Below are 27,361 nucleotides of genomic sequence, written 5' to 3' on the forward strand. Positions count from 1 at the left end.
GACATACAAGACACTGCAGACGACCATCCCTCACAGTGAATAGAAAGGTATTCCCCAATAGAGGTACAGGGCTCCCGCGGCTAGTCATAGCTGTCATTGAACACGGATTATTGCGTCAGTTGCCAGTGAGTACGCTTTCCCCCTCCACGCCGGCTCCGAGCTGATGATGGTCGAAGTAGAGAGGATATAGACTGGCAATGGCAAGGAAATCGTTTCTGAAGAAGAGAAATTTGTTAACATCGAGTATAGATTTAAGTGTTAGTAAGTCGTTTCTGAAAGTATTTGTATGGAGTGTAGCCATGTATGGAAGTGAAACACGGACAGTTAATAGTTTGGACAAGAAGAGAATAGAAGCTTTCGAAATGTGGTGCTACAGAAGAATGCTGAAGATAAGGTGGGTAGATCACATAACTAATGAGGAAGTATTGAATAGGATTGGGGAGAAGAAAAGTTTGTGGCACAACTTGACCAGAAGAAGGGATCGGTTGGTAGGACATGTTCTGAGGCATCAAGGGATCACCAATTTAGCAATTTAGCATTGGAGGGGAGTATGGAGGGTAAAAATCGTAGAGAGAGACCAAGAGATGAATACATTAAGCAGATTCAGAAGGATGTAGGTTGCAGTAGGTACTGGGAGCTGAAGAAACTTGTACAGGATAGGGTAGCATGGAGAGCTGCATCAAACCAGTCTCAGGACTGAAGACCACAACAACAACAACGATGTTTTAAAGTAGTGGGGATGCAAAACCGTACAAGTCGTGATTAATTTTATATCAAATAATACTCACACAAGCCGAATTTATGTTTGCGTACAAATTTGCCGCCTCACTGCCGACTCAAAGTGTAACTCTGCTGCTTCTGTGCTGGGGTTGTCACTTCACGAAGGCAGTGCCTCAAACTGTATTGATTGTCGTAAAAGTAAAGCGGTTAATGTCTTGTGTTCTTGCGGAAATTCGTCCAGGTAATAAAAAAAACTGTAGATTAAAGAGTGAATGAAGGAAAGATAAAGTTTTACTTTGAAACTAAGTTAATACCCCATTCTTGTTGTTATTTCAGTTGATTCGGACGTGTTAAGCGGTTTGTCAATATCGTGAGATGATGCTGGGGTAACTTCGTGACAGAATTGTATTGGTTTAATGTTATTTAGAAGGCACAATTGAATGTAATTTTATTCCGTGTATAATTGGCTGTGACTGAATCAAGCGTGGATATGGTTTGTGACAGTTTGTTAATTTCGTACATAATTTTTTCAGATTATGTGTGTGAGAACTGCTATTTTCAGTGAGCCTATGAGTTTTCGGATTGCGGAAAGTTAATAAATAATTTCAAATAAGTATTTTAGTGCACGTTATGTATCCGAATCATTCATGAATCATGGAAAAATTCCAGGTAGGCGTGTATATATCCTCCTTTCAAGAGTTTGATGTTTTGGCCATGTCATACAAAATTGTTGCATCTACCACAATTTCGTAAAAGAGGCGGCTGAGATAGTGATGGGTTGTGTGGAGCAGCTTCTGTACCCTGTGACCTTCAGTAAAAGTCAGTGTTAAATACGTTGTGACCTATAAGAAACAGTGCACTGTATTATCATGTTCATTATGTTGACTTGCGTATGCCGTCTGACGTTCTACAAGCAAAGATCAGGAACAAGAAGAGAGTTTGCTGTGATCTGAGGTCTTGCTCCAAATTGTAGCGCGAGAAGTTACATCAGATTGTCAGTTCTTTAGATGCAAGTGCCCACAGGTATTTCATCAATGTAGGCATCCTTTATGCTGGAACGAAAGAAAATGGTGCAGAACATATTCGTTCTGTGGGTTTTGATTGTTCTTTGTGTATTAAAGTTAGTTCTGCTTCATAGTTTAGTATATAATGTTTGCTTCTTAATGCAGTTTGGTATAATAATTGTAGAACAGCTTTCTGGATAGATACCAAAACTGAGAAAGACAAGCTACTAAGAAAGTGTAATTTTCATTGACAAAAAGTATTTTACATTGTGAGTACAGTTAGGAGAAAGTCATTTCAGGAAATCAGTTTAGTCAAACTAACAAACTTCAAATCTTGATGATAATCAAGAATCAGAATTATCACAGTGTAGTTGCAGATCACAGTAAGTGTTCTTCTGTAGTGAGTGGATACAGATTCCAGCATGGCAATACCTGCTCTAAAGTGGGTAGCTATACAACTCTGAATGTGAATGAAGAAAGTCTCAAAGTAACAGCTATGTGAAGTGTATATATAAATCATATCGAAATATAGTTCACTAGTTGATCAACAGTCTCTAGGACTGGATTTTCATTTTGTACCTGCCAGCCTCAAATTAATAATCCAATGAACAAAGTTCTGGGGACTAGTGCAGCAGGGGATACAACCCGTCGGCTTTGGACATTGACGTCACAAGTCGCCAATCGCGAAGCGATTCTTCTTAGTGTTGTAGCTCCCTTCAGTGGCTGATAAGTGTTTTTTGGCTTTTTAAAAAAAAAATCTCACGAGATAGAATAAACAGATCCACTTTATTAAGCAATCAGTAAAAAAAACGAAACTGAAACATAACAGCAAAAGCGAAAATGGTAAACTGCTATCTGGCGACTTGTGACGTCATTGTCCAAAGCCGACGGGTTGTATCCCCTGCTGCACTAGACCCAAGTTCTGAATGCAATATGGGTTTAGAAGTTACAGGTTTAAACTGCAGCATGCATGAATACGATAAGTACAAATTCTATTGTGTACTTAGCTTTTGTTAATAAGTGTGTGGTTATAAACCTCTTGGAATGTAATATGCATCCAAAAGCATTGATCTAGAGAACACTGCAAGCTCTTTTTTTATTCACTCCTCCATAATCTGTAAAATTGAGTCCGACAATAGTAAATGGTTTTATTTAGTAAATTCACTTTTATGTTGCTGTTGCCTTGATAGATCATGATACTGAAGTTTTTGTCCATGTGAAAATGTGTACCTGTATACCATACTTATCATTTTAGGATAGTATACCTTAAGTCAGTGGTGCAAAAGAGCAGCAGAAGTCGATACTCATTTGTTTGCATTTTATGCATTTTGAGGTTGTGTTCTGACTCATCATAATCTGAGAATTTTAAAGCAGTTCATGTTTTTGGTCATGGTGTTCCTCAGCCAGAGTTAGATGTCTGTCCTGTGTAGAGGGCTGGGAACATTGCCTTTGAGGTGTGCATCATAGTAACAATGGCTTGTAGGTAGGACTTTTGCTGTCCGATTACTTATTTTTCAGAATTGTGAAATGGCGGCCGTGGACCAGGATTCAACTATCTGGATAAAGGAAGAGAGGACAGATGAGGTTCCTAACGAGCCAGGCTCCATGGTAAGTGCCGTCCATGTATTTCTTACCATTGTTTCATTAATTTCTGTGCGCAGTATGGTGTGTGAGGGAACCTACTTCATGGCTGTCTGCTGGAAGCATGAGTAATTCAATCAGGTAGGATGATAAAAATACAGTAATCTGTTTGTTAAATATGATATTTTGACCACTGCATTAAAATACGTTTTGCATTAAACATAAGTAGAATTGACTTAAGAGTTCGAATTTTAAGTTCAATAATTGTGCCAAAATTCTCAGTCCTCCACTGTCATATTGACACTAGGTTTGACTGGAGGTAGGTTTACTCTGACAGTTTGTGCTTATGTGAATGTCAGCTTTGATGTGAAACATAAGAATTTGTATCAATTTGTATGACTTTGTAGTGAATGTTAGCAATGTCACTAAATTTAAAAATATGAGATGCACTTAGTGCACCATTATCTTGTATTGTAGTATGGAATGTGAATGGATTTCTTATTGTTGAATTTAAATAATTATTTTGTAAGTAAATTTGACGCTAGTTTCGGAAGTGTCATAGTAGTCTTGACATTAGCAGTTGTCTTTGAATATCTGCACAAGGCCTCACTAGGACTATCAGCAGTAAAGTTCAATTGCTGACAAATGTCATTAGGATATGGTTTTTAATAGGTACGTATATGTGGCTTGAAATTTGACTCAGTGCAATTCAGTGCAGCAATAGAGTATTTATTCAGCCACATGAACTGAGTGGAGCAACCCAACCAATAATTCCACATTGAGCTGTATATAATACCACCTTGCGGTTTCTACAAAGTGATTAGCTTGGGATTAACTTGACTGAAAGTATCACAACTATGATTTTAACCAAGCTCTGGGAAAAATACAGGAAAGTAAATAAAATACTAAAGTTTATTAAACATAGTTGTAGTTGCTGTTGTTTAGCATAGTAAAAGATGTAGATTAAGTTATGAGGTAACTTTTTTGTGAGTTGTTAAAATCAAAGCATACTAGGCTTGAGAATAACTGTAATTCTTGTTGTGGTATTTATTTTATGCCCTTGGTGTTCTCGGTCTGGGGTTCACGCCCACTATTTTTAATATAATGAATCAGTCCACTTGTGTTGCACTGACATATTCAATATTTTCTGTCACATATTTATAACAAAAATGGCATATTACAATTTGATAGCTGAAAGTAATTGTGTTTTCAAATTAATTAAAAATTTAAAAGATGATGAGTGGGTGAAAATTTCTTCATTGGAACACTGGTAAATCCTCTAATAGAATTTCGGAAACCATTGAAAATCCATATGAAATTCTCTCAACATTTGCGACTTTAGTTGATCTACTGAATATCTTATACGATATTTTGAGGTGTGATTAGATGTATATTCATTGAAAGCCACCTACACTGCTCCAACTATTATTGATGCATCTGTGTAGTAAACAAGTGGAGTCAATGGAAGGGTCTGATTTCACCCATCTGCTTTGTGCTACATTCTGCGATGTCATGTTGGCACAGCGTTTTTGAGTCGGGGCATGTTTGTGGATGGTGTGTAGTAGTATTTGGTGAGGCACTTTTGTGTTGGATGTTTTGAAGTTATTTGTGTGAGCTATATTAGTGAATTTTGTTGCAACCGTGTGTGCCACTCGCTCGTAAGTTATTTTGATTTTGTGTGTTAGTGGGTGTGCTTTCATCATTGTGTTAAATATTGTTAGTGCTGTGTGATTCTTATAGTCCAAAATTTTTCTTTTGTCATGAAAGTTAACCAGTCGTTTGGTTTGAATTGCTTTGGGGCATGACATGTCTACTGTAGAGTTTTTACAGGGTCTTGGATTGATACTGGATTACGTTCATTGTCACATTTGTGGTAAACATACAAAGTTGCCCAGAGTCCATGCTACTCGGACAGGGGACCTTTACATGTGGGAGGTCATGTTTACTTAATTTTTGGCAGGTTGTATTGATGCACTCATTAATGATCTGTTTGATACGATAATTTGTGCCACTGGCATGGCCTTTCTTCCAGTTGAATGATACCTGTTACTCAATCAAACAGAGCAAGCGAGTTCATTGGGAATGATTTGTCTCCTCTCTTGGTTCTTTTGTCACTTGGTTCCTGATGTCAGAAGCAGTCTTCCATTCCTGGCCTTGCCCTACCAAATGGCCTTCGAACGGATCCACCAGTTCCTGTGGAACATCTCGTGACCCATTTTGCGATGCCATTGGTATCAGCCTCCTATCCAGCTATTTTCCTCCACCAGAAATGGTGGGCTGAAGCTTCTAACTTACATTTTCCCCCTTGTCAGGTGGAATTCTACTGTGAATCTTTTGCTGAATGAGGACTACTTCTGTCCCTCTCTTCTTCCCATGATTCAGCCCTTGGCCGTGATTCTATCCTTAATCAGTTTCTGTAACACCTCTATCCTCCACAATGATGTTATCTCTTCCAGGTCTTTAGCCATGTTTGGCTCCATGGCACTTTCCCCCCTTGGTGTACAATATTGTGGTTCCTGTCCTTAAGCCTGGCAAGGATTCATTGTCCTTTGATAGTTTCCAGCTGATGAATCAGACTAGTGTCCCCAGCGTGTTATTTGAACAGATGGTAGCTCGTTGACTCAGCTGGTCTGAGAACATTTTATCTCCTTCCCAGTGCAGCTTTCGGGAGGTATGCTCTCCGATTGGGAACCACAGTTTAGCAAGCCTTTTCTCTGCACCCCCATCTATCCTTTGATCTTCGTAAGGCCTACAACGCAGCTTGGTGGCATTGTATCCTACTTACACTCCATGAGTGGGATGTTTGGGACCACCTCCCAATTTTTATTCACCAGTTCCTGTCCCACTGGTCATTCAGAGTCTGAGTTGTGTAATCTACCCCCCTCCTTCCTACTTGCAGCTATTGTCCACAACAAACAAAGTCTCCTATGAAAAAATTGAGATGAGCAAAGATTACAGTAAACTTTTAGTTTACTTAGCTTTTCATGTAGAGTTGGCTCTAGTTCTTGTTGTGTAGGGATCTGATTTTTGAAGCTGAAAAGTCACAATTTAGGTCCTCATGGTTGGATTGATGTAAATAAGTTTGAAGATTGTTGATGAAGAACTTTGTTTTTATGTTAATATATTTAATTGACACTTTAGTATATCATACAGTCTTTTGATTTTTCACATTAGCAAAGCTAAAATTAAATTGTCCACACAAAATACAGAAAATACATCCAATCACATGAGAGGCATGCTTTACAACACCCACACTCTGCAGAAATAACCATATTCCAAAGAGTTTACAGTTCTCAACAAATGAATTTCTATGAGTCTCTGTTAGATTATTACTTTTGATTATTTTTTGATAAATAAATCCAGAAATAAACATAATAACCAGTACAGTATTGTGTAATTAATAATATAAGTTTTAAGTGTGCAAATACCTCGTAATTTGAAATGTTTCTAAAACAATAATTTTGACTCCCGAATGAGATTTTCAATCTGCAGCGGAGTGTGCACTGATATGAAACTTACTGGCAGATTAAAACTGTGTGCTGGACTGAGACTCGACCTCGGGACCTCTGCCTTTTGCGGGCAAGTGCTCTATCATCTGAGCTACCCAGGCACAACTCAAGCCCCGTCCTCACAACTTCATTTCCACCAGTAGCTCAGATGGTAGAGCACTTGTCTGTGAAAGACAAGGGTCCCAAGTTTGGATCTCGGTCCACCACACAGTTTTAGTCTGCCAGGAAGTTTCAATAATTTTCACTGTACATTCAGCTCTAGTACTTATCAGTTATAATATTGAGACTAAAACATTTTATAAAATGATTCATTTTCATAAATTTCAGTTTTAAATATAACATACTGTGTATAAAATTATGTGAAAGTTGGCAGAAAGGCAACTGAGATGTGTCCAAAATTTGAAAAATAATACTGGAATCAACGACTACTGTTTAGGAAAAGTAATGCGGTAGGAGGATGTCTTGTTACAGTTGGCATTGTTCTTAGCTTTCCCACAGACCCAGGAGAATGGCATTCAGCAGGGCTCCATATTAAGTGTTCTTTCTCTCATCACTATTAAGACTTGGGTCCTCCATCTTTCCATTTGTCACCCCTGCTATGCATATCGATAATTTCTGTATTTGGGCTATCTCTCTGTGGCCTCTGTGGAGTGACAGCTCCAGGGTGCCATTTGGCATGATTCCATGTGGACACATACAATTTTTAATTCTGTCCTTTGAGTCGAGTATGGTACATTTGTTACCTTACTATGGTCCGTCCTGATTTTGAACTCTGGCTCGATGCCCAACACCTGATCATGGTCACCCAGTTCAATTTGATCGGTCTTCTTGTTGATGACAAGCTTAGTTGGTTGCCCACATCTGTCTTCTGAAGGTTGGATGTTTTTGTAAACTCGATGTTCTTCACTTTCTTGCCCACACCTCTTGGGGTGCGAATCACCTAACTCTTCTCTGCCTTTATCATGCATTAGTTCTGTCTTATCTTTACTATGGTTGTCAAGTTTATGGATCAGCTGTCCCTTCCATTGTGCTCCTCCTTGGCTACAGTTTACCATTGTTGTACTTGATTAGCCACCAGTGCCATTTGCACTAACAGTGTCAGTAGTCTTCTGGTTGATGCTAGAATCCCTTCTCTTACAGAGTGGCAGTCACTGCTTGTGGTTTCCTATGCCATCACTATCCCCTATTCCCCTGCTCATACCTCATATTCTGTTCTTGGGTGGGTTTATCTGTTGGAATATGTCTCACTTCTCTCCATGACAATTTCCATCTCCCCTCGTCTCCTTCCTCATGTTCTCTTCCGGCCATCCACCACCTGTTCTTTAGTTCCTTCACCACAGATTTGGATGGGTCTCTTCCAGGGTTCGAATGCCTCCGTTGCTGTAATGGTGTTCCATTGTCTGTTCCGCCAGCTCTTTCAGGAGTTTCAGGATGCTATTGTTTTATGTACTGATGACTCTAAATCCACAGATCATACGGGCTACACCTTCATGTCTTCAGTTGGCACAGAACATCATCTATTCCCTGTCATGTATGGAGTGTTTACTGTGGAACTCACTGTCCTTCTTCCCCCAAGTTTTGCTATATACTGACTCAGCGAGTGGCCTACAGGCCATCGATCAGTGTTTTCCCGCCACCCCTAGGTCTCTGTCATCCATGACCTTCATGCTGATTCTGGCGGTTCTGCTTCTTTGGTTGATTTCCTTTGGGTTCCTGGCCACATGGGTATCCCGGATAATGAACTTGTCAGTTGTCTGGCAGAGAGCGGGAGGGGGGTGAACGTGGCACTCCACTGGAGATGGATTTGCAGGTCATGCTATGTCAGGGTGTAAGTTTCCTGATGTTGTTTCTTGGGTGCTTCAGAACAGAACTAAAAGGTTGTCAGTGGCTCTGATGGAGGAAAATATTGAGGAGTGGACTACAGTAGTTTGATACTTTCTCATGCGAAGGTTTATGGAAAAGCAGATATGATCAGTTAATTGTCAATCATAGTATTCAGTTCAAACATTATTGCACTGGGGTGTGTACCTAGGGAGTAGAGGGGTTGGGTGGTGGTTTGCGAAAGGGGGGGTGAGCAATTAAATCTGTTACTGGGGTGAGGAACAGGTGTTTTTCCACTTTTCAGTCACACTTAGGTAAATACTAGTGGCAGAAGAGCATCCCAGATAATTATGGTATGTTTCGTAGTTTTCTCAAGGCAGTAAGGGAAAATGGATGGATAGAGGATTGTGGCTTGAGTAGGTTGGAGATGGGGCAGGTACTGGGAATGGGTTGAGGAGTTACTCAGCTTTGTTTCCTAATAACTGGTTCATTGTTTTCTTTTTAGTTTGAATGTTTTTTCATTTTTGATTGTTATATTTTGATTTGGGTATTCTGTTTAGCAGTGGAGCGAAGGTGTTGGGTGGGTTGATTTCCTGTGGTGAGGAGGAAGGGAAGGAGGGGTGGGGATTCTTGGGACACGTGCTGTGGTTGTCCAGTTAGTTTTATTGTATTGCTGAAGTGAAGTATTTTGCTTTGTTTATTTATTTGTTTGCAGATGCGTTTAGTGACTATCGTCGCCATATTGTTTATTCTGGAAATCGGGTTGTCTACCATCTTTTTGTACCTGGTCAAAGTAGACTGGTGGAATGAAACAATTGAGTATTGCCAGCAGAAGCATTTGATCATTCTTTCCTCTCTTGTGGCTTGCCTCCCATGCCTTTGGACAATGTTCATGTGAAAATCTTAACACTGAATGTATATTTGGCATTTACTATTTTTGAAAGATTATTATTCATATAAATTAATACAAAGAGCAATTAATACCAAAATTCTGCTGTATTCTAGTTACCTGCTACCAACCCCCTCCGTTCATTGCATCCTCCTTGTGTGCACTGTGATTCTTTGTTATTTCATTTATGTGGTTTTTCTAAGAACATTGTGGTCTGCATTTCTGTCTGCTAAGTGGTTTTCATCAAAAAAATTTCTTTGGTGATTCATGATTCGGTATTTGGATGTATGTCACACTAATACTGTTCATCACGGTTTCATTTCAGTCATTCTAGCTCTTACTTAATAATATTAATATTCTGACACCCTTTTGTATATAACTTTCCACAGACATAAGTCTTCTTTTGAAGTCAGACTTTAAAATCCATAGTTCTCACATATAGCATAGGAAAGATTCAAACATTAGCCTATCCACTCTTTTCTTATTGTTCTTGAAAATGTTCTTTTTGCACCAAAATGAATAATACACCCAGTTACTTTCCTACTTTATTGTATTCTGTGTTACTTCTGTACTACTCAAGCCACATTTGTTATGTATATGCCCATAGATATTTAAATTGTTCTTGTGTCTCATAACTGCATTGTCACTGACATGTACTTCAAACCTAGTGTCATTATTCACTACCAGATACTCAGTTTTTGTTAACTCAGTTGTCTCCATTTGTTATTTTTGTGACATAAATTTTGTATTGGAATCTCTAGATTGTGTTCATCTCATGCTAGAATCGCTTGATTATTTGACCCACTTCTATTTATAGATTTAACATTATGGGTGTCTTACTGCAACTTGTGTCAACCCTGTTTTTGCATTAATAGGTTGTCACAACTTATGATCCTCTTTTAATTTGTACCTTATCTCTCTTTATTTCAGTAATGTTGTGTGGAAGATGGTCACCCAGATCTCTCTCTTTCAACATCTGCCACTGTTTTATTTTAGGAACTGTGTGATAAACTTTAGCTAAATTTGTGCACAAGGGTGGTTTGAAAAGTTCTTGGAGTGACCATGAGAGGCCAGTGCTAGCGGAACAAGTTGTTCACGTGATATTCATTGGACTGTTCCCTGTAAACACATGCCACACCAGTGCTCTTGGAAGAGAGCTGTGGCAGTGATGTGGCTCTGTTGATGCGCCCATGCAGTGATATTCAAAGATGGAAAAAAATAGATTTGAGCAGTGATTAAGTACTTCATAAAGAAAGGTATGAAAACAAAGGACATACATGCTGATTTCCAGAATGCACTGGGAGACTCTGCTCCTTCATATTCAACTGTCGCCAAGTGGACAAATGAATTTAAATTTGGGTGGGAAAGCTTAGATGATGATCTGCTCAGTAGTTGGCCAATATGTGTCACTACTCCGGAAATCATTGCAAAAGTGCATGAAATGGTCATGGAGGCTCACCGATTGAAAGTGCATGAAATTGCTCATACTTGCCAGATGTCATCTGAAAGGTTACCACATTTTAACTGAAGAAATTAGAAATGAAAAAAAGTTATCTGCAATATGGGTGTCACGACAAGACAATGCGCACTCCCACACATGTGCCATCTCCATGGCAAAATTATGTAAACTAAGGTATGAATTGTTGCCACAAGTGATATGTCTTCTTCACACTTCCATCTCTTCCCAAAACTGAAAATTTTTCTTTGTGGATGAAGATTAACTTCAAACAAAGAATTGATAGCCAGAGTTGACAACTATTTTGTAGACTTGGAGAAAACTCGTTTTCAAGATGGGATCAGGGCACTGGAAAGTCATTGGAGCAAGTGCATTAATCTACAACGAGATAACATTGGGAAATCAGTTTCCATGATGTAAATACTTTTTTTTCCTATTCTGTTCCGAGAACTTTTCAAACCACCCTCATAACTCCTTCAGTGCTGCTATATATTTCTCCATTGCCTGTTGTAAAATAGAGACGATCTATATAGTGTCTGTTCTGATTAATCTCCCTCTGGTATTCAACAAAACTGTAGACAGCATTTTGCCTTATATTCGTGTACATAATTTTGACAAACTGCTCATTGTGCAATTCATTATATCTCTGTAGTAGTTAGTGTTCATTCTATTTCCTTTCTTGGAAAACAGAAACATTTGTAATGTTTTGTGCTCTGATGGTATTTCAGACCCCTGATAACAGTTGTTAAGGTGCATTATTATTCTTCAAATGGTGTCCTCTACCTTTCAGTACCTCAACAGGAAGGTTTCCTGAAGTACAGAATGTTCTCTTCTTAAGAAAATTGTTGCCTTCAAAATGCTTCCAAAAGGTAGTCTCCAAGCAGCTGAGTTGTTGATACTAGAAGCCGAAAAAACTACCATCACTTTCGCATTTCTACCAGCCTGAATGGTAATGAATCTACAGTTGTAGCCTCTGATGACTTGCAGAATGATGGGAAGTATGTTTTAGGAATTATAATATCTGCTTCCTCTGTCAAAAATTTCATCATAGTGTACTATCCATCTGTGTTACCATTCTGTTCGGGAAATTGTTTCCTCTGCTGATGAGTTGAAACTGTTTATCCTTCCGTTTACTATTGGAAAATCCTTAGCTGAAAGCTTCTTTCAAATGACTTTGATAGCGTGGCTTGCTAGGTTTTCTACAGTTGTCCTGCATCCTAAACTGTTTTGCGGCTGAGAGGAAAGTTCGGTTGTCAGATAGCTAAATGATTAAATTTATAGACGTGTGTCCAATACGAATTAACTTGAATCTTGATTTATGGCCCCTTCTATTTAAAACTGTATGTATTTAATACTGTAAGTTTAACATTGCAGCAATGTTGATACTACAAAATAAAAATCTTGTTACACTTTAGATTGCTAAGTGCTTGCAATCACTTAAGTCAACACATCTTTACACCACTGCTCTAGATTTGCTGCAAGTATATTCTCACTGAAATGAATCACGTGATGGGGGATATGTACTAGATGTTAATGAAAACAAACACAGCCGTGCCGCAGATAAGTTTATTATTCTTTTTAAATGATAGTTTTTCAACAATCTTAGTAACTAATTCTCACAAAGGGGTAAAAGTGTACCACTGTCATGACAACAAAGTCTTATCACCTTATATAACACCAAAAGGCACACTCTGGTACATGATGAGCACAGAAATCAATTCAGCAATATTGCACATTATGTTCCCTGCCTGTATCGGTGGTTGTCTTTGTGCCATGTGATCAAAGTTTTTTGCTGTGCTCACTGTATTCCTTATGTGCCTTTTACCATAATATGTGGTGATTAGAACTGAGTCATGATATTGGTACTTTTGCCATTTGGTGAAATTGAGTTAGGAAGACAGCTGGTGAATTTTCGTTGTCACAAAATATTCATTTACGATGAAACGGGTTGTGGGTTAGTAAACATACCTGAAATAAAATTGTGGATTCCTTAGTCAACATTAACTTCCTCAATTGTTTAGTGACAAAATGATAATCTACATATTTGATGTATCTTTAACATACAAGATAAGCATTCTGTGCTAGTAGCAAAACCAATGATACCAATAATTTATGGTGAATTTGTATGTACTCTCTCTCTCTCTCTCTCTCTCTCTCTCTCTCTCTCTCTCTCTCTCTGCTAGATTTCAGTTCTTGTTTCAGTTTCTTCAAATTGTCTTTTTTCATATTTGGGTCTGTACCACTCTTCAAATTTAGTGAGAAATTCTGATTGGTACTTTTAATGAAAATCACGTAAGTTCTTTGTTCATTAAAGGGAGCCTACAGCAACTGTTAAAGGCCATCTTTTACTGATTCTACTATAGGCCTAACTCTTCCTGTGTGAACCAGCACTAAATTTTCTTATCCTCCTGTAAATGTCACTTTCTCTAAACCACTTATCTTGAAAGTTTCTTCAAAAGCACCAATAGCAGGATGGGTAGTATCACTTGAAAATGTCAGGTAGGAAAAGTATGCCTGGCAGTATAGCCTGTTGGTAAAATGAAGCTTGACAGCAGTTGGGATGGTAGAAGTGGTCTATCCTGAATTAACACAACTACTGTCGTACAGGATGACAAAGTATAAGAACCTTCTGGCAGTGCAGAACAGTGTGCAATGATTTACATAGATTCTGTTCATGTTCTTCTTCTGCTGGTTATGTTTGTAACTAATGTGTGTTCTGTATAATGTTAACACATTTAGTCCAGAGTAAACATTCCTTTAACTGATTTCTGCTCTGTGCCACCACTGATTCAAAAGGCATCCTGTGGATGGGTCAGGCTTAAGTTGTGTTTGCACCTATGCACCTTGCAGCTAGTCACCGCACGGCATGTGCTTGCCCCCACATGCAAGTAGTCGTGTCTCCCTGTATTGTGAGGGAAGACTCGTGCGCCTTTGCATGGTGGTCTGTACACACAGTTCAGAGGCAGGAGTGGTTTTGTACTGGTGACTGTGCCTCATTCTCTCTTCCTGCAATGGCTGTGTGTACTTAGTGCACACGAAAAGTCACAGAGGTGTAAATGAATGTTAACCTTCTGAAACTGGTGTAGGTGTTCTTGTAATGTAGCTGGGGAGAGTGCCACCTGCTCCATCTCCATTCTGTCAACAGATGATGTACCTACACACATTGATTACCTGGTGGAGTAAGACCACATTGAGTCGAGTGGGACTTGATGTCTGGTGTGAACTTACACTTAGAAAAACATGCCCCTCATGGTCTACCTTCGTACCTTTGCCGTGTGAATCTCTCTGTTATCTACATTCATGTGAGCTGTACAGAACTGTCCAGCCCATATACAAGGAATTTATATTTTTGTACAGTGATGTATATTTGCTGAAGGTAACGTAAAAGGGGAAATTGGGAGAGAGACAAATATTTGGTGATACGTCACACATACCATTTCTGTATCAATCTTCTTGTATCACTTTCATTTGGAATAAGCATGCAAAAGATTATTACATAACACATTTATTTTGTATGTTAGATTTGCTGTAGAGGTATCTGTTTTTCACTGTCTCAAAGCTGTGTGAAAAAGTAAATGGCTATTTCAGCAGGTCTGTAAAATTGCTCTATAGTAACAGAGCAAACTAAATGTGTTATTTTAGATTTCTCTGAGAATATAGAAAATAAATTTGTTAAACTGTAGGAATTCATACTGATGTCAGTTTGATTGTGGAAGAACACACCAACAAAGTTTGCAAAACAATCTCGAGAATGTCCTCAGAAATGTGATTAGTAGTAGTTGTGCTAATACGAAGGTGTGACATATGATGACATGTCACTCACATATTACATGTTGTGCATTCAGGTAGGGTCGTTCCCCTCATGCTAGTAATGACTTCAAAGCTACAAAAAAATTGTGCATATGATTTGCAAGGCTGGTCCTATTGAGCAGAGTCACCACACATTTACCAGGTTTAGAATTCTAACTGCTGTGAATATCTAAATATGTCTCTCCACTGTCTTTATCAGTATGGCATTAAAGAATGTATTCCATGAGAAGTAATTTTCAGACGATGACGACGACGACGACGATGATGAAGTAGTCCCATACTCCATGACGAAGCGTAGGGGAACGATGCGGGAGACTACTAGGCAAGGTCCTAGTGGAGGTTGTTTGCCATTGCCTTCCTCCGACCGTAATGAGGATGAATGATGATGATGATAAGACGACACTAAAACACCCAGTCACCTCGAGGCAGGAAAAATCCCTGACCCCGCCGGGAATCGAACCTGGGACCCCGTGCTCGGGAAGTGAGAACGCCACCGTGAGACCGCGAGAAGCAGACAATTTTCAGACAGGACGAAAAATAAAAAGTCACACACACACACACACACACACACACACACACACACACACACACACACACACACATACAAACCAAGGCACCAGCTAACAAGAACTAAACTCATACAATCTGAATACTGTAAAAATTTTTGATTAATGTTCTCCCTCTTCATCCATACCATTTAAATGTATCAAAGTAAAGCTATAATAATGGCTGACAGAAAATCAATGTTCAATAGAAGACTTCTGTAATAAGGAGAACATTGATTACAATATTTATGATTGTTGATGTTCTTTCATTTGATTTGATCATTGTTGACATTCATATTTAAGATTCCAGTTGTAGCCTTTGACTACACTATTGTTCCCTACATATAAAAATTATGGAATTAGAAATTACAACTGCAAATAATAACATAGAGAGAAGGCACAAGTGTAAGATTCTAATAAATATTTAAATAGGTTATCATTAAACATTCATATAATATTTAGTTAAGTCATTGAACTGCACCTTAGTGTGTTTGACACCCAGAATTTCTCTCTGAAAAGAACAGTTGCCTAGAATTAGTAATAAATTAATAAGAAGTATTGTAGTTAGATAAAAAATATGTGATACCTTTGTGTAATGTGTGGAGATTGTGATTGTTTAAATACAATTGTTGCACTTAGTTGTACCGTCCCACAAGTCCAGGTTTACACATCTGATGTGAATGTAAAATAAGAATTAGTGGAGGAGGGGGTAATCAAGAGGTAATTCTAGAAATTGTGACTATATGGAATTAAGCACTGTTGTTCGATAGCTGAATTGGGGTGGATAACTAATATATGTGTAGTTCTGTTTGCATCCAGGCTTTTGCAGTAGACAATATAAAGATATCTAACACAGCATGCCTCTCATGAGAAATAGTAAAAGTTTTGTGTAGGCATTACACCACAAGAGCTTAAGCATAATCTTCGAATGGTGGAATATTTTGGGTGAAATAGTTTCAGCATAAGTATTTGTAGAATTCCTTATTTATGTATATGAACACAAATAGTAATTGTATGAGACTGGGGTGGTATTTAGGCAAAATGGCATATGAAAATTGGTGCTGTGTCCAGCTCTCGAGCCACAAATTCCTGCTTTTATGAGCAGTTGCCTTAATGATTGAGCTTCCCAGCCATGCATCCTTGACTCAGTAATTTTCACAGCAGACATGCTTGTGGTTAGTGACTGTCTATAAAAAGTAGGAGTTCCAGATTCAACTCATTGTTGTAGCTCTGCAAAAGTTCTACTTCATGCAATGATTAATTGTTGTTACATGGATTAATTTTTAACTTAAAATTTGTTAGATTCCTATTGGAGTGTTTGGGATGAGCTGAGAGCTTCTGGTGCTTCAAATGAATTTGTGTGTCTAAAAATATTTTTTCCAAAAATGAGACAGGTTAGAAACAGACACATGTGAGTATTTCTGTACACTTGCATGTGAGGATGCAGGGAAAAATGGAGGAGATGGAGGGAAAGAATGTGGTTTAAAGTGTGTAATAAATAAAAGTACATTGTGTTTGTGGTAACAAATCCATCAAAAACTATGTTAGTCAACTTGAATAATGTGTTTGTGATGCGGACATTTCACAGCACTTGGAATACTTGGTGTCACGTGGAGCTATGGGAACATTGCTTTTCCTATTGTAAGATTTACCTGTAGACCCTGGCTGTCACTTCTTCATTAGAAGAGAAAGCATTGGTTTTGTTGACCTGTAGTAAAGGTGGGTGCTTTATGATGTGTCCTACTGCTTGCATATAATTTAAGGAGTGAGGTAGTGACCAACTGAATATCACACACACACACACACACACACACACACACACACACACACACACACACACACCTCTACAAACACTGCAGGTGTGCAGTGTTAAATTTTACTGATTGATTACATTGTGCTAGCATTAGCTTCGGACAATCGGGTGATTCTGAGATCAATTTTTATTCTTGCAGGGGACTTGTTTGTCTTCCAAGAGTCATCATGTAGCAGCTACAGGATTCTGAGGTTCCTGGATAAGTCTGTAGTTCCATACACATTTACTGGGACTGTTCTTACAAACTAGAATGGCATTTGCCTTTCTATAGTCACATGGGACCAAAAACTGTTTCATTAACTAACACGTTTGTTGGCAGAGAAGTGTCAGTTCTACCTCATATTCTTTTTTGAAACTCATGGCTACTCCTCTGGGTCCTGTGGTATTCCATCTGTTATACATTTTCTTTTGAAGTGGATTCCTTATTGTATTTATGCAGCTGTTTATTTCTAGTTTTGAGTATTATATGCACACTGCTGCTGTTACTTAATGAAAATAACTCTGGACCTTATCTCAACTGCTTCTGTAATTATTTAATACTAGGTGTCTCAAAGAAAAAGTATGAGCCTACAAATCCAAAGGTGTTGGTTTCAGTCTCCAGTGGTTCTAAGATTTTTTTTCTGTCTATAATCTCTTCTCTACAGGCAATGATTTGTGTACTCAGAAAATGGTGAGTTCCACCAAAGTTCTGAATCCGTGTTGAACTATAGACCCACCCACACCACCTCCCTGGAACTGGTGGTGGTGGCAGTGTGTGTGTGTGTGTGTGTGTGTGTGTGTGTGTGTGTGTTTGGTGGTGTGAGGAAAGCATTGTCATCCCTCATCCAGTATGATTGATCGTGCCTTGAGCTCTGCAGTGTTCAGAACAGTGCCAAATTTGATGATGGCTTCACCTTTTGTTTAGTGACAATATGACATCCGGTGTTTTCCATTGTTTGATTTTACTTTTAGTTTAGGTTTACATTTACTTTGTGTGATGTTTTAGGACATGTATTCCCCTCAGTGCCAAAGCAGGTGACACATCTTGACTCTGTCATATCCTTTGTAAGCTTTCACTCCGTAATTTTAAGAGCTCTTACTATGATCCTAAGGGTTGGCTATTGGACTACAGAGAAAGACCTATTTCAGCCATGACCGCACAGAACATTAAACTGTAACCTAACTGTATTTTGTGTAACTGTAGTTATTTTAATAACAAAAGCTGGTAAGGTTCTTCTGAAATAAAAAATCAAGTTCAATGTAATTAATTCATGTTCAAACAATGGAAAACAGATAGACAAATTTTAAACACCATTAACTCCAAAAAAGCCATGAATGATTCAGCATTTTTATTCTAATGAAATATTTCTGTCAGTATACTATTATAGACTTCATAAATCAACTTTGTATATTTCTGGTTCACACCTCTTTAATTACTTGTTCACCAGACCCCTTCTGAAAAATTAACAAAGGCTCTGATTTTAACCTTCAACCATGATTCAAATTAGGTGCTCTAGTTGGTCATGAGAGCAACTCCGGACATTGAAAGCTTTACTTATACCTTACTAACACATCTGATCATTGCCCCTTCAGTCAACAGTCATAAAAGTAGCTGAAGTTGGCCTTTGAGCCCAGCTGATGGACATTGTTGTTGCCCTCTTGACCCACAAATTGAAGCTGGCAAATAAAGTTTACACCACATCTGAGATCAACCCATTGGCAAATGCATAGTATTACTGTGTGCTGTTCTCTCCTGATAAGGCTGCTGTTTCCCTGAGTGTTTGTCATCTCTCTGACTTTGGGACTCTCAGTACTAAGCAACCTCTTGCTCAGTGCAAATCTGTATCCTGCAGTAATGTTTTGCCCTAATCCTAATAACAAATTGAGCTGTGCTGGTTTGGGTATCATATCAATGACACTAAGCACATCTCACATTTGCTTAGGTATAATGGGTTAGCTTAGCAGACAGTACCCACTCTCACCTTTCAGACAAGTCCGCTGCTCCTTAGCCTTAGGCATCTCAACTGAAAACAAAGGCACTTTTGGTGACAGTCATTGCCACAGATCACTGCAGCACTCTGGACCAAATTTCATCTTGCAGCAGTCATTGAACTTCAGGGGCCCTCACAGGTTGACTTAACCTTGAGTGTGAGTGGGAAGACGTATATGTGTACTCGGGTGTCTAAGGAGCAGTTTACAGTGTTACCTGTGTGCAATTTGGTGTTACAGAGTGCCTCCTACACATGGCTACCTGGCATGTGGAGTTTCGACGGTTCTAAAATCTAGGATGGCATGTGTGCTGCAATGACATTAATTCTAGGAATTTTCCATGTGAAAATGGACACAAATTATTATGGCTGCTACAGCAGTATGTGTTGTAGCTATAAACATGAACATAAGTAAAAAAAAAAAAAAGAAGCCTTTGGCTTAAGGAGAACATACACCATCAGTCATTCTCATTTGTTTAAACAACTGTGAGAGTTACCCAGATAACTATGGAAACTGTTTAGTAATGTACAGTGAACAAATGACACCTTATTGGACATGAGGAGGGAGTATCACTGTCAGTTGTACTCTTGTCGATTTAATCACAGTTTTCTTGGAGTATGTCTTTCATTATCCTCACAATTGATGTGAGGTTTGGTCACACCTGCAGAAACACCAGTGTCAAAAATTTCCACACTTAGCAGCTGTTGGTGTGTGATAACTGAAGCAAATCTTAATACCACAATAGTACATAAACACCATTGAGACACTGAGACACCTGTCACATTGCTTACAATCCAAACTCACTTCTTTTCTGAATGAGCCCTTCAGCTTTGTAATTTTTTTTACACTTAAGTCACCATTGATTTTGGGGAGATCTGCTTCACAAAGTGCAACCAAATTATCACCAGCCTCAGTCATTAAATTTTTATTTATGTAGTCCATGGATCTCACTGTGAAGTCACTGGTCCATCAGATTGTTGCTACATACCTATAGCTTTAGCCAGCTTCCTATGTCTCTTCACAAAAGTAGCATAGTCCCTAGGCATCTTTCACTTTCAGGTAGGACTACCTAGGAAAAGGCAAGATTCTGAAAGCCTGACAAAATTTAATGAAGTAAAGAAACTAAATGGTTTGTATAAGGTACTCTTGGTTGCTCAGTCACCCTGCTGATTTCCCCTACTGTACTAGATCTCCAACAGTTGGTGTATTCAAGTCAGATTACAGTGGTAGCTGTAGCAGGGTGAAGATGAATCACAAAATGTGAAGGTTTGGGCCTAACTCTCACTAACAAGCAATAAAATTCCCCAGTGGACTGTAGCAAGTGTTGAAGAGTAAACTAGCTAAGAATTTGTGCACTACAGCATATAAAGCAAGCAGTCACTGTTTTTCGCCTCACAGGCTGTTTCCTGTGCCTGTTTAGTTTGGTGAAAAACTTGTCTGTAGTTTTGGGTTACAACAACAAAAACCATCATCAGTATCATGATTTGGTATTGGTGAGTAGGAGAAGGAGGTTATCATAAAGTTTTGTGTGTTTTGTTTTTTGTACAAAAGGGTAATGCCATTGTTTTGCAAAATAAAATAATTTGTACTTAAAGCAAGTAGAATCTCTCGTGACAGCTCACCAATCACTGTTTGGTATGTAAGAAATAATTTGTTGATATTTAGTGGATGATCTCTTACTGACGTCTGGCTTCCAGAGCAAGTATCAGATGAGGATCTCCTATTTAATTGTAGGTTATGTAGTCAAGACAAAAAAAACTGTGGAAGAATTTGTTCCCTCTCTGCAGAATTAGAAATGACATTTGGAATTAGGTAGTTTGAAGTGGGAAAGAGACAGTGGGAGCTGGGAGAAGGATACAGGTAATAGGAAAAGGGATAAAACCTCAAAAATGACATTTGAAGTTCTGGTTAGCAGTCAGTTTCACTTGTTGGAGGAGACTATCCGCCAGTTTTCAACTTCAGTAGTGTGCAGCAGACTTAGAGGAATGAGTTTAAGGCTGAGTCAGTAGAAGAGTCATGTAGAAAGAAATTCTTACTACTAGGGAGCAGTTGCAGAAGAGGTGTAGGCAGATTGTGACAGGAAAAGTTGGTGTGGAATATCAGGTTACAAGCATTGGGAAACCTACTGGCAGCTTTAGCCAGGTAAGAGAATGTAGGGGCCTTGTGCAGAGATAATGAACAGAAAACATTGCGGCTGGTAACTTACAATATAGCATTAAAAGTGACCTACAGAAAAATAGGGGTAGCAACAATGTTCACACTCCATGTATGGTTCATCAAGGTTTTGTAGCAGCATGACCAGCACTGGGTTAATGTGCTGTTACCCATGTGAAGAAAGCGCTGAGTGAATTGCTTTTGAATGAAACAGTCTTGTGTCTCTGCTGTGCCTGTTGATGTGACTGGGAGAGGGACATACACCATTCATGGCCTTCACGTGTATCTCAGGGGGAAGGAAAGATTAACAGGACACCTTGCAGAAACTGTAAAGAGGGAGACATAAGCATACAACACAAAATCCCAGAGGTTACTACATCTACATCATCTACATCTACATCAATACTCAGCAAGCCACCTGGCGGTGTGTGGTGGAGGGCACTTTACGTACCACAGTCATTATCTCCCTTTTCTGTTCCAGTCGTGTATGGTTCGCGGGAAGAACGAGTGTCTGAAAGCCTCCGTACGCGCTCTAATCTCTCTAATTTTACATTCGTGATCTCCTCGGGAGGTATAAGTAGGTGGAAGCAATATATTCAATACCTCATCCAGCAATGCACCCTCTCGAAACCTGGCGAGCAAGCTACACCGCAATGCAGAGCGCCTCTCTTGCAGAGTCTGCCGCTTGAGTTTGCTAAACATCTCCGTAACACTATCACGGTTACCAAATAACCCTGTGATGAAATGCGCCGCTCTTCTTTGGATCTTCTCTATCTCCTCCGTCAACCCGATCTGGTACGGATCCCACACTGATGAGCAATACTGAAGTATAGGTCGAACTGTAATTAAAGGAGTCAGGTTACAGACAGTATTGAAAGAAATACAGCACAGGAACATAAGTGTAACAGTTTCCAGAAAAATTAATTTATTTCATCAGAACATCAGAGGGTTGATTAACTAGATAGATGAGCTTATTGTATGCGTAAAAGATGAGAAAAATTCTGAAGTAGATGTTCTGTGACACTGTGCATCCCATGTAATCACAGCGATGCAGAAATTAATATTAAGGCATATAGGCATGCATAATTTTCATGTAGAATTAAAATGGAAAAAGGAAGAGTTGCAACATACGTAAAAGTTGGACACAGTCATAAATATTGAAAAATATGGTTTTTGTATTGATCAGAACATAGAAGAATGTGCTTGTGAGTTAGTACTGCAGAATACACCTCTGATAATTGTAACAGTTTACAGATCCCTTCTATAAAACTTTCAGCTCTTTGTAAGAACTCTAAATGTCTTATTTAGCTGCCTGTCAGACATGAAGAAACGGTAGTATGTGGAGATTTCAGTGTATATTTCTTAAAACAACCAAAGAGTAAAAATGAACAAGAATTATTATATAGGTGTTTCAATCTATTTTGTGGCCAATTTTCCAACTCATGTGTAGTTAACTGTTTTTATTTACAGTGCTCAGGCTGAAACAGTGTGTACCCAATTAATAATGGGTGATCTGATAATGATGCACAATTAATGAAAATAAACAATGTGGCACCTTACAAGCCTAAGACAGGTTCATACATAGCAGTGAGACTTACGAATGATGACAGGATACAGTGTTTTAAGAGTAAACCAAAAAAGGTGGTCTGGGAGGAGATAATGATGTAAAATTCAGTTTTTCCATAGTGAATTTGTCAATATTTGAATGTTGGATTCCTAAAAAATAATCCAGAAGATCCATTGAAAAAAGTAAGCTGTGGATAACTAAGGGAATTAAAATTTCATGTAAGAGGAAGAGGGCAAATTAGATAAAGGTCATTATGTCAAGATTTGACACTATTTGCATACTGCAAACAATACTGCAGTGTTCTAAGGATAGTCATTAAAATGTCCATAAGAAATGAATAATGCAAAGAATAAAATTAAAACTATATGCTACCTTGTCAAAGAGAGACGACCAGTGTGCAAAATTCCATACAAACTAAAGTAAATGACAATGTTGTGACTGATAATTCACAAATTTCAAGTACTTTTGACAATCACTTTCAAAACAGCAGAAAATGAATAATTAAATGGTTCAATTGAAGACGCAAGAGACAATATTAAAAATAATCATTGCACAAAACTTTAAGCAATTAAAAATAGCACCAACATCCTTCACTGAAATTAGTAAGTTTTAAAAAGCAAAGGCTCATGTGGAGTTCATGGAATTTCAAATAGAATTCTGAAAAATTGTATGGCATTAGACGTAAGTCCATAGTCATACATGCAGTGCATCACTGAAACAGAGAATTTTTACAAACAGTTTAAAATATGCAATTTTTAAACCATTTCATAAGAAATGTGACAAGACAGACTTAAACAGTTGCCATCCAGTTTTCTTACTGACATAAATCCCACTGGAGAGAAAGCAACAAAGTTTGTAAATGTTTCCCAAAGAATTATTAAGTGTTTTTCTGAAGAGGAACTCTTGAAATTTTAGAATGTTCCAGGTTTTTGGGTGTACATATTGATGAAAACTTGAACTGGAATAAGCTTCTCAAACAATTAAATTCAGATAATTTTGCTCTTTGTATAATGGATGATCTTGGTAATGAATGCGTCAACCTACTGACATACTTTGCCTATTTTTACTCATTAATGTCTTAAGGAGTAATTTTGTGTGGTAACTCATTATTTAGAAAGAAAGTGTTATTGTTGTGGTCTTCAGTCCAGTGACTGGTTTGATGCAGCTCTCCATCCTACTCTATCCTGTGCAGGCTTCTTCTCCTAGTACCTACTACAACCTACATCCTTCTGAATCTGTTTAGTGTATACATCTCTTGTTCTCCCTCTACCATTTTTACGCTCCACATTGGCCTGCAATACTAAATTGGTGATCCCTTGATGGATCAGAATATGTCCTACCAAGTGACCCCTTCTTCTAGCCTAGTTGTCACAAATTTCTCTTCTCTCCAATTCTATTCAATACCTCCTCATTAGTTAAGTGATCCACTCATCTAATCTTCAGCATTCTTCTGTAGCACCACACTTCGAAAGCTTCTATTCTTGTCTTGTCTAAACTATTTATCATCCACGTTTCACTTCCATACATGGTTACACTCCATATAAATACTTTCAGAAACGACTTCCTGACACTTGAATCTATACTCAATGTTAACAAATTTCTCTTCTTCAGAAGTGCTTTTCTTGCCATTACCAGTCTACATTTTATATCCTCTCTACTTCGACCAGCATCAGTTATTTTGCTCCCCAAGTAGCAAAACTCATTTACTACTTTAAGTGTCTCATTTTCTAATATAATTCCCTCAGCATCACCCGACTTAATTCGACTACATTCCATTATCCTCATTTTGCTTTTGTCGATGTTCATTGTATATCCTCCTTTCAAGATACTGTCTATTCCGTTCAGCTGCTCTTGCAGGTCCTTTGGTGTGTCTGACAGAATTACAATGTCATTGGCGAACCTCAAAGTTTTTATTTCTTTTCCATAGATTTTAATTCCTACTCCAAATTTTTCTTTTGTTTCCAGTACGCTTGCTCAATATACAGATTAACATTGGGGATAGGCTACAACCCTGTCTCACTCCCTTCCCAACCACTGCTTCCCTTTCATGCCCCCCGACTATTGTAACTACCATCTGGTTTCTGTATAAATTGTAAATAGCCTTTTGCTCCCTGTATTTGACCCCTGCCACCTTCAGAATTTGAAAGAGAGTATTCCAGTTAACATTGTCAAAAGCTTTCTCTAAGTCTACAAATGCTAGAAGCATAGGTTTTCCTCTCCTTAATCTATTTTTTAAGATAAGTCGTAGGGTCAGTATTGCCTCACGTTTTCCAATATTTCTACGGAATCCAAATTGATCTACCTCGAGGTCGGCTTCTACCAGTTTTTCCATTCATTTGTAAAGAATTCTTGTTAGTATTTTGCAACCGTGGCTGATTAAACTGATAGTTCGGTAATTTTCACATCTGTCAACACCTGCTTTCTTTGGGTTGGAATTATTATATTATTCTTGAAGTCTGAGGGCATTTCACCTGTCTCATACATCTTGCTCACCAGATGGTAGAGTTTTGTCAGGGCTGGCTCCTCCAATGCTATCAGTAGTTCTAATGGAATGTTGTATACTCCCGCGGCCTTGTTTAGACTTAGGTCTACGTCTACATCTACATCCATACTCCGCAAGCCACCTGACTCTGTGTGACGGAGGCGGTCTTTCAGTGCTCTGTCAAACTCTTCACGCAGTATAATATCTCCCATTTCATCTCCATCTACATCCTCTTCCATTTCCATAATATTGCCCTCAAGAACATCGCCCTTGTACAGACCCTCTATATACGCCTTCCACCTATCTGCTTTCCCTTCTTTGCTTTGAACTGGGTTCCATCTGAGCTCTAAATATTTATGCAAGTGGTTGTCTTTTCTCCAAAGGTCTCTTTAATTTTCCTGTACGCAGTATCTATCTTACCCCTAGTAATATACACCTCTACACCCTTAAATTTGCCCTTTAGCCATCCCTGCTTAGCCATTTTGCACTTCCTGTCATCTCATTTTTGAGACGTTTGTACTCTTTTTTGCCTGCTTCATTCACTGCAGTTTTGTATTTTCTCCTTTCACCAATTAAATTCAGTATCTCTTCTGTTACCCTTGTCTTTTTACCTTTGTGATCCTCTGCTGCCTTCACTACTTCATCTCTCAAAGCTACCCATTCTTCTTCTACTGTATTTCTTTCCCCCATTCTTGTCAATTGTTCCCTAATGCTCTCCCTGAAACTCTGTACAACCACTTGTTTAGTCAGTTTATCCTGGTCCCATATCCTTAAATTCCCACCTGTTTGCAGTTTCTTCAGTTTTGATCTACAGTTCATAACCAATAGATTGTGGTCAGAGTCCACATCTGGCCCCGGAAATGTCATACAATTTAAAACCTGGTTACTGAATCACTATCTGAAACCTTCCGGTATCTCCAGGCTTCTTCCATGCATACAACCTTCATTCATGATTCTTGAACCAATTGTTAGCTATGATTGTTAGGCTCTGTGCAAAATTCTATCAGGCGGCTTCCTCCCTTATTCCTTATCCTCATTCAGTATTCACCTACTATGTTTCCTTCTTCCTTTTCATACTATCGAATTCCAGTCCCCCATGACTATTAAATTTTCATCTCCCTTCACTATCTGAATAATTTCTTTTTTATCTCATCATACATTTCGTCAATCTCTCCATCATGTGCTGAGCTAGTTGGCATATAAACTTGTACTCATGTGGTAGACATGGGCTTCATATCTATCTTGTCCATAATAATGCGTTCACTATGCTGTTTGAAGTAACTTATTTGCACTCCTATTGTTTTTATTCATTATTAAACCTACCTCTGCATTACCCGTATTTGATTTTGTATTTATAACCCTGTACTCATGTGACCAGAAGTCTTGTTCTTCCTGCCACTGAACTTCACTAATTCCCACTATATCTAACTTTAACCTATCCATTTCCCTTTTTTAAATTTTCTAACCTACCTGCCCAATTACGGAATCTGACCTGTAGAACACCAGTCTTCTTTCTCCTCATAACGATGTCCTCCTGAATAGTCCCTGCCCGGAGATCCGAATGGGGGACTATTTTACCTCCGGAATATTTTACCCAAGAGGACACCATCATCATTTAACCATACAGTAAAGCTGCATGCCCTGGGAAAAAATTACGGCTGTAGTTTACCCTTGATTTCAGCCATTTGCAGTACCAGTACAGCAAGGCTGTTTTGGTTAGTGTTACAAGGCCATATCAGTCAATCATCCAGACTGTTGTCCCTGCAACTACTGAAAAAGCTGCTGCCACTCTTCAGGAAACACACATTTGTCTCGCCTCTCAACAGATACCCCTCCATTGTGGTTGCACCTATGGTACAGCTATCTGTATCACTGAGGCATGCAAGCCTCCCCACCAACAGCAAGGTCCATGGTTCATGGGGAGGGAGAAAGAAAATATTGATCACATAAAAGTGAGCAGTAAGAATAAGATGTGGTATTCACCTCTTCAAGGAGCTGGACATTTTAACTGTGCCATCACAATATACATATTTGCTAATGAA

At 38.6% G+C, this 27,361-nt stretch overlaps 1 protein-coding gene across 1 annotated transcript in view; it reads left to right on the forward strand.

The window, feature by feature from the left end:
• The first annotated feature begins 892 nt into the window (after positions 1-892).
• LOC124719744 (zinc finger protein 99-like) overlaps positions 893-27,361 on the forward strand; it is a 113,901-nt gene continuing 87,432 nt past the window's right edge. Inside the window, exons 1-2 of the mRNA XM_047244945.1 lie at positions 893-961; positions 3,243-3,332. Of these exons, the coding sequence (XP_047100901.1) occupies positions 3,252-3,332 (81 nt within the window). The 5' untranslated portion in view covers positions 893-961; positions 3,243-3,251. The remainder of the gene's footprint in view (positions 962-3,242; positions 3,333-27,361) is intronic.

The sequence above is a fragment of the Schistocerca piceifrons genome, chromosome 11 (assembly GCF_021461385.2).
Source record: "Schistocerca piceifrons isolate TAMUIC-IGC-003096 chromosome 11, iqSchPice1.1, whole genome shotgun sequence".
In the NCBI taxonomy this organism is placed as follows: Eukaryota; Metazoa; Arthropoda; class Insecta; order Orthoptera; family Acrididae; genus Schistocerca; species Schistocerca piceifrons.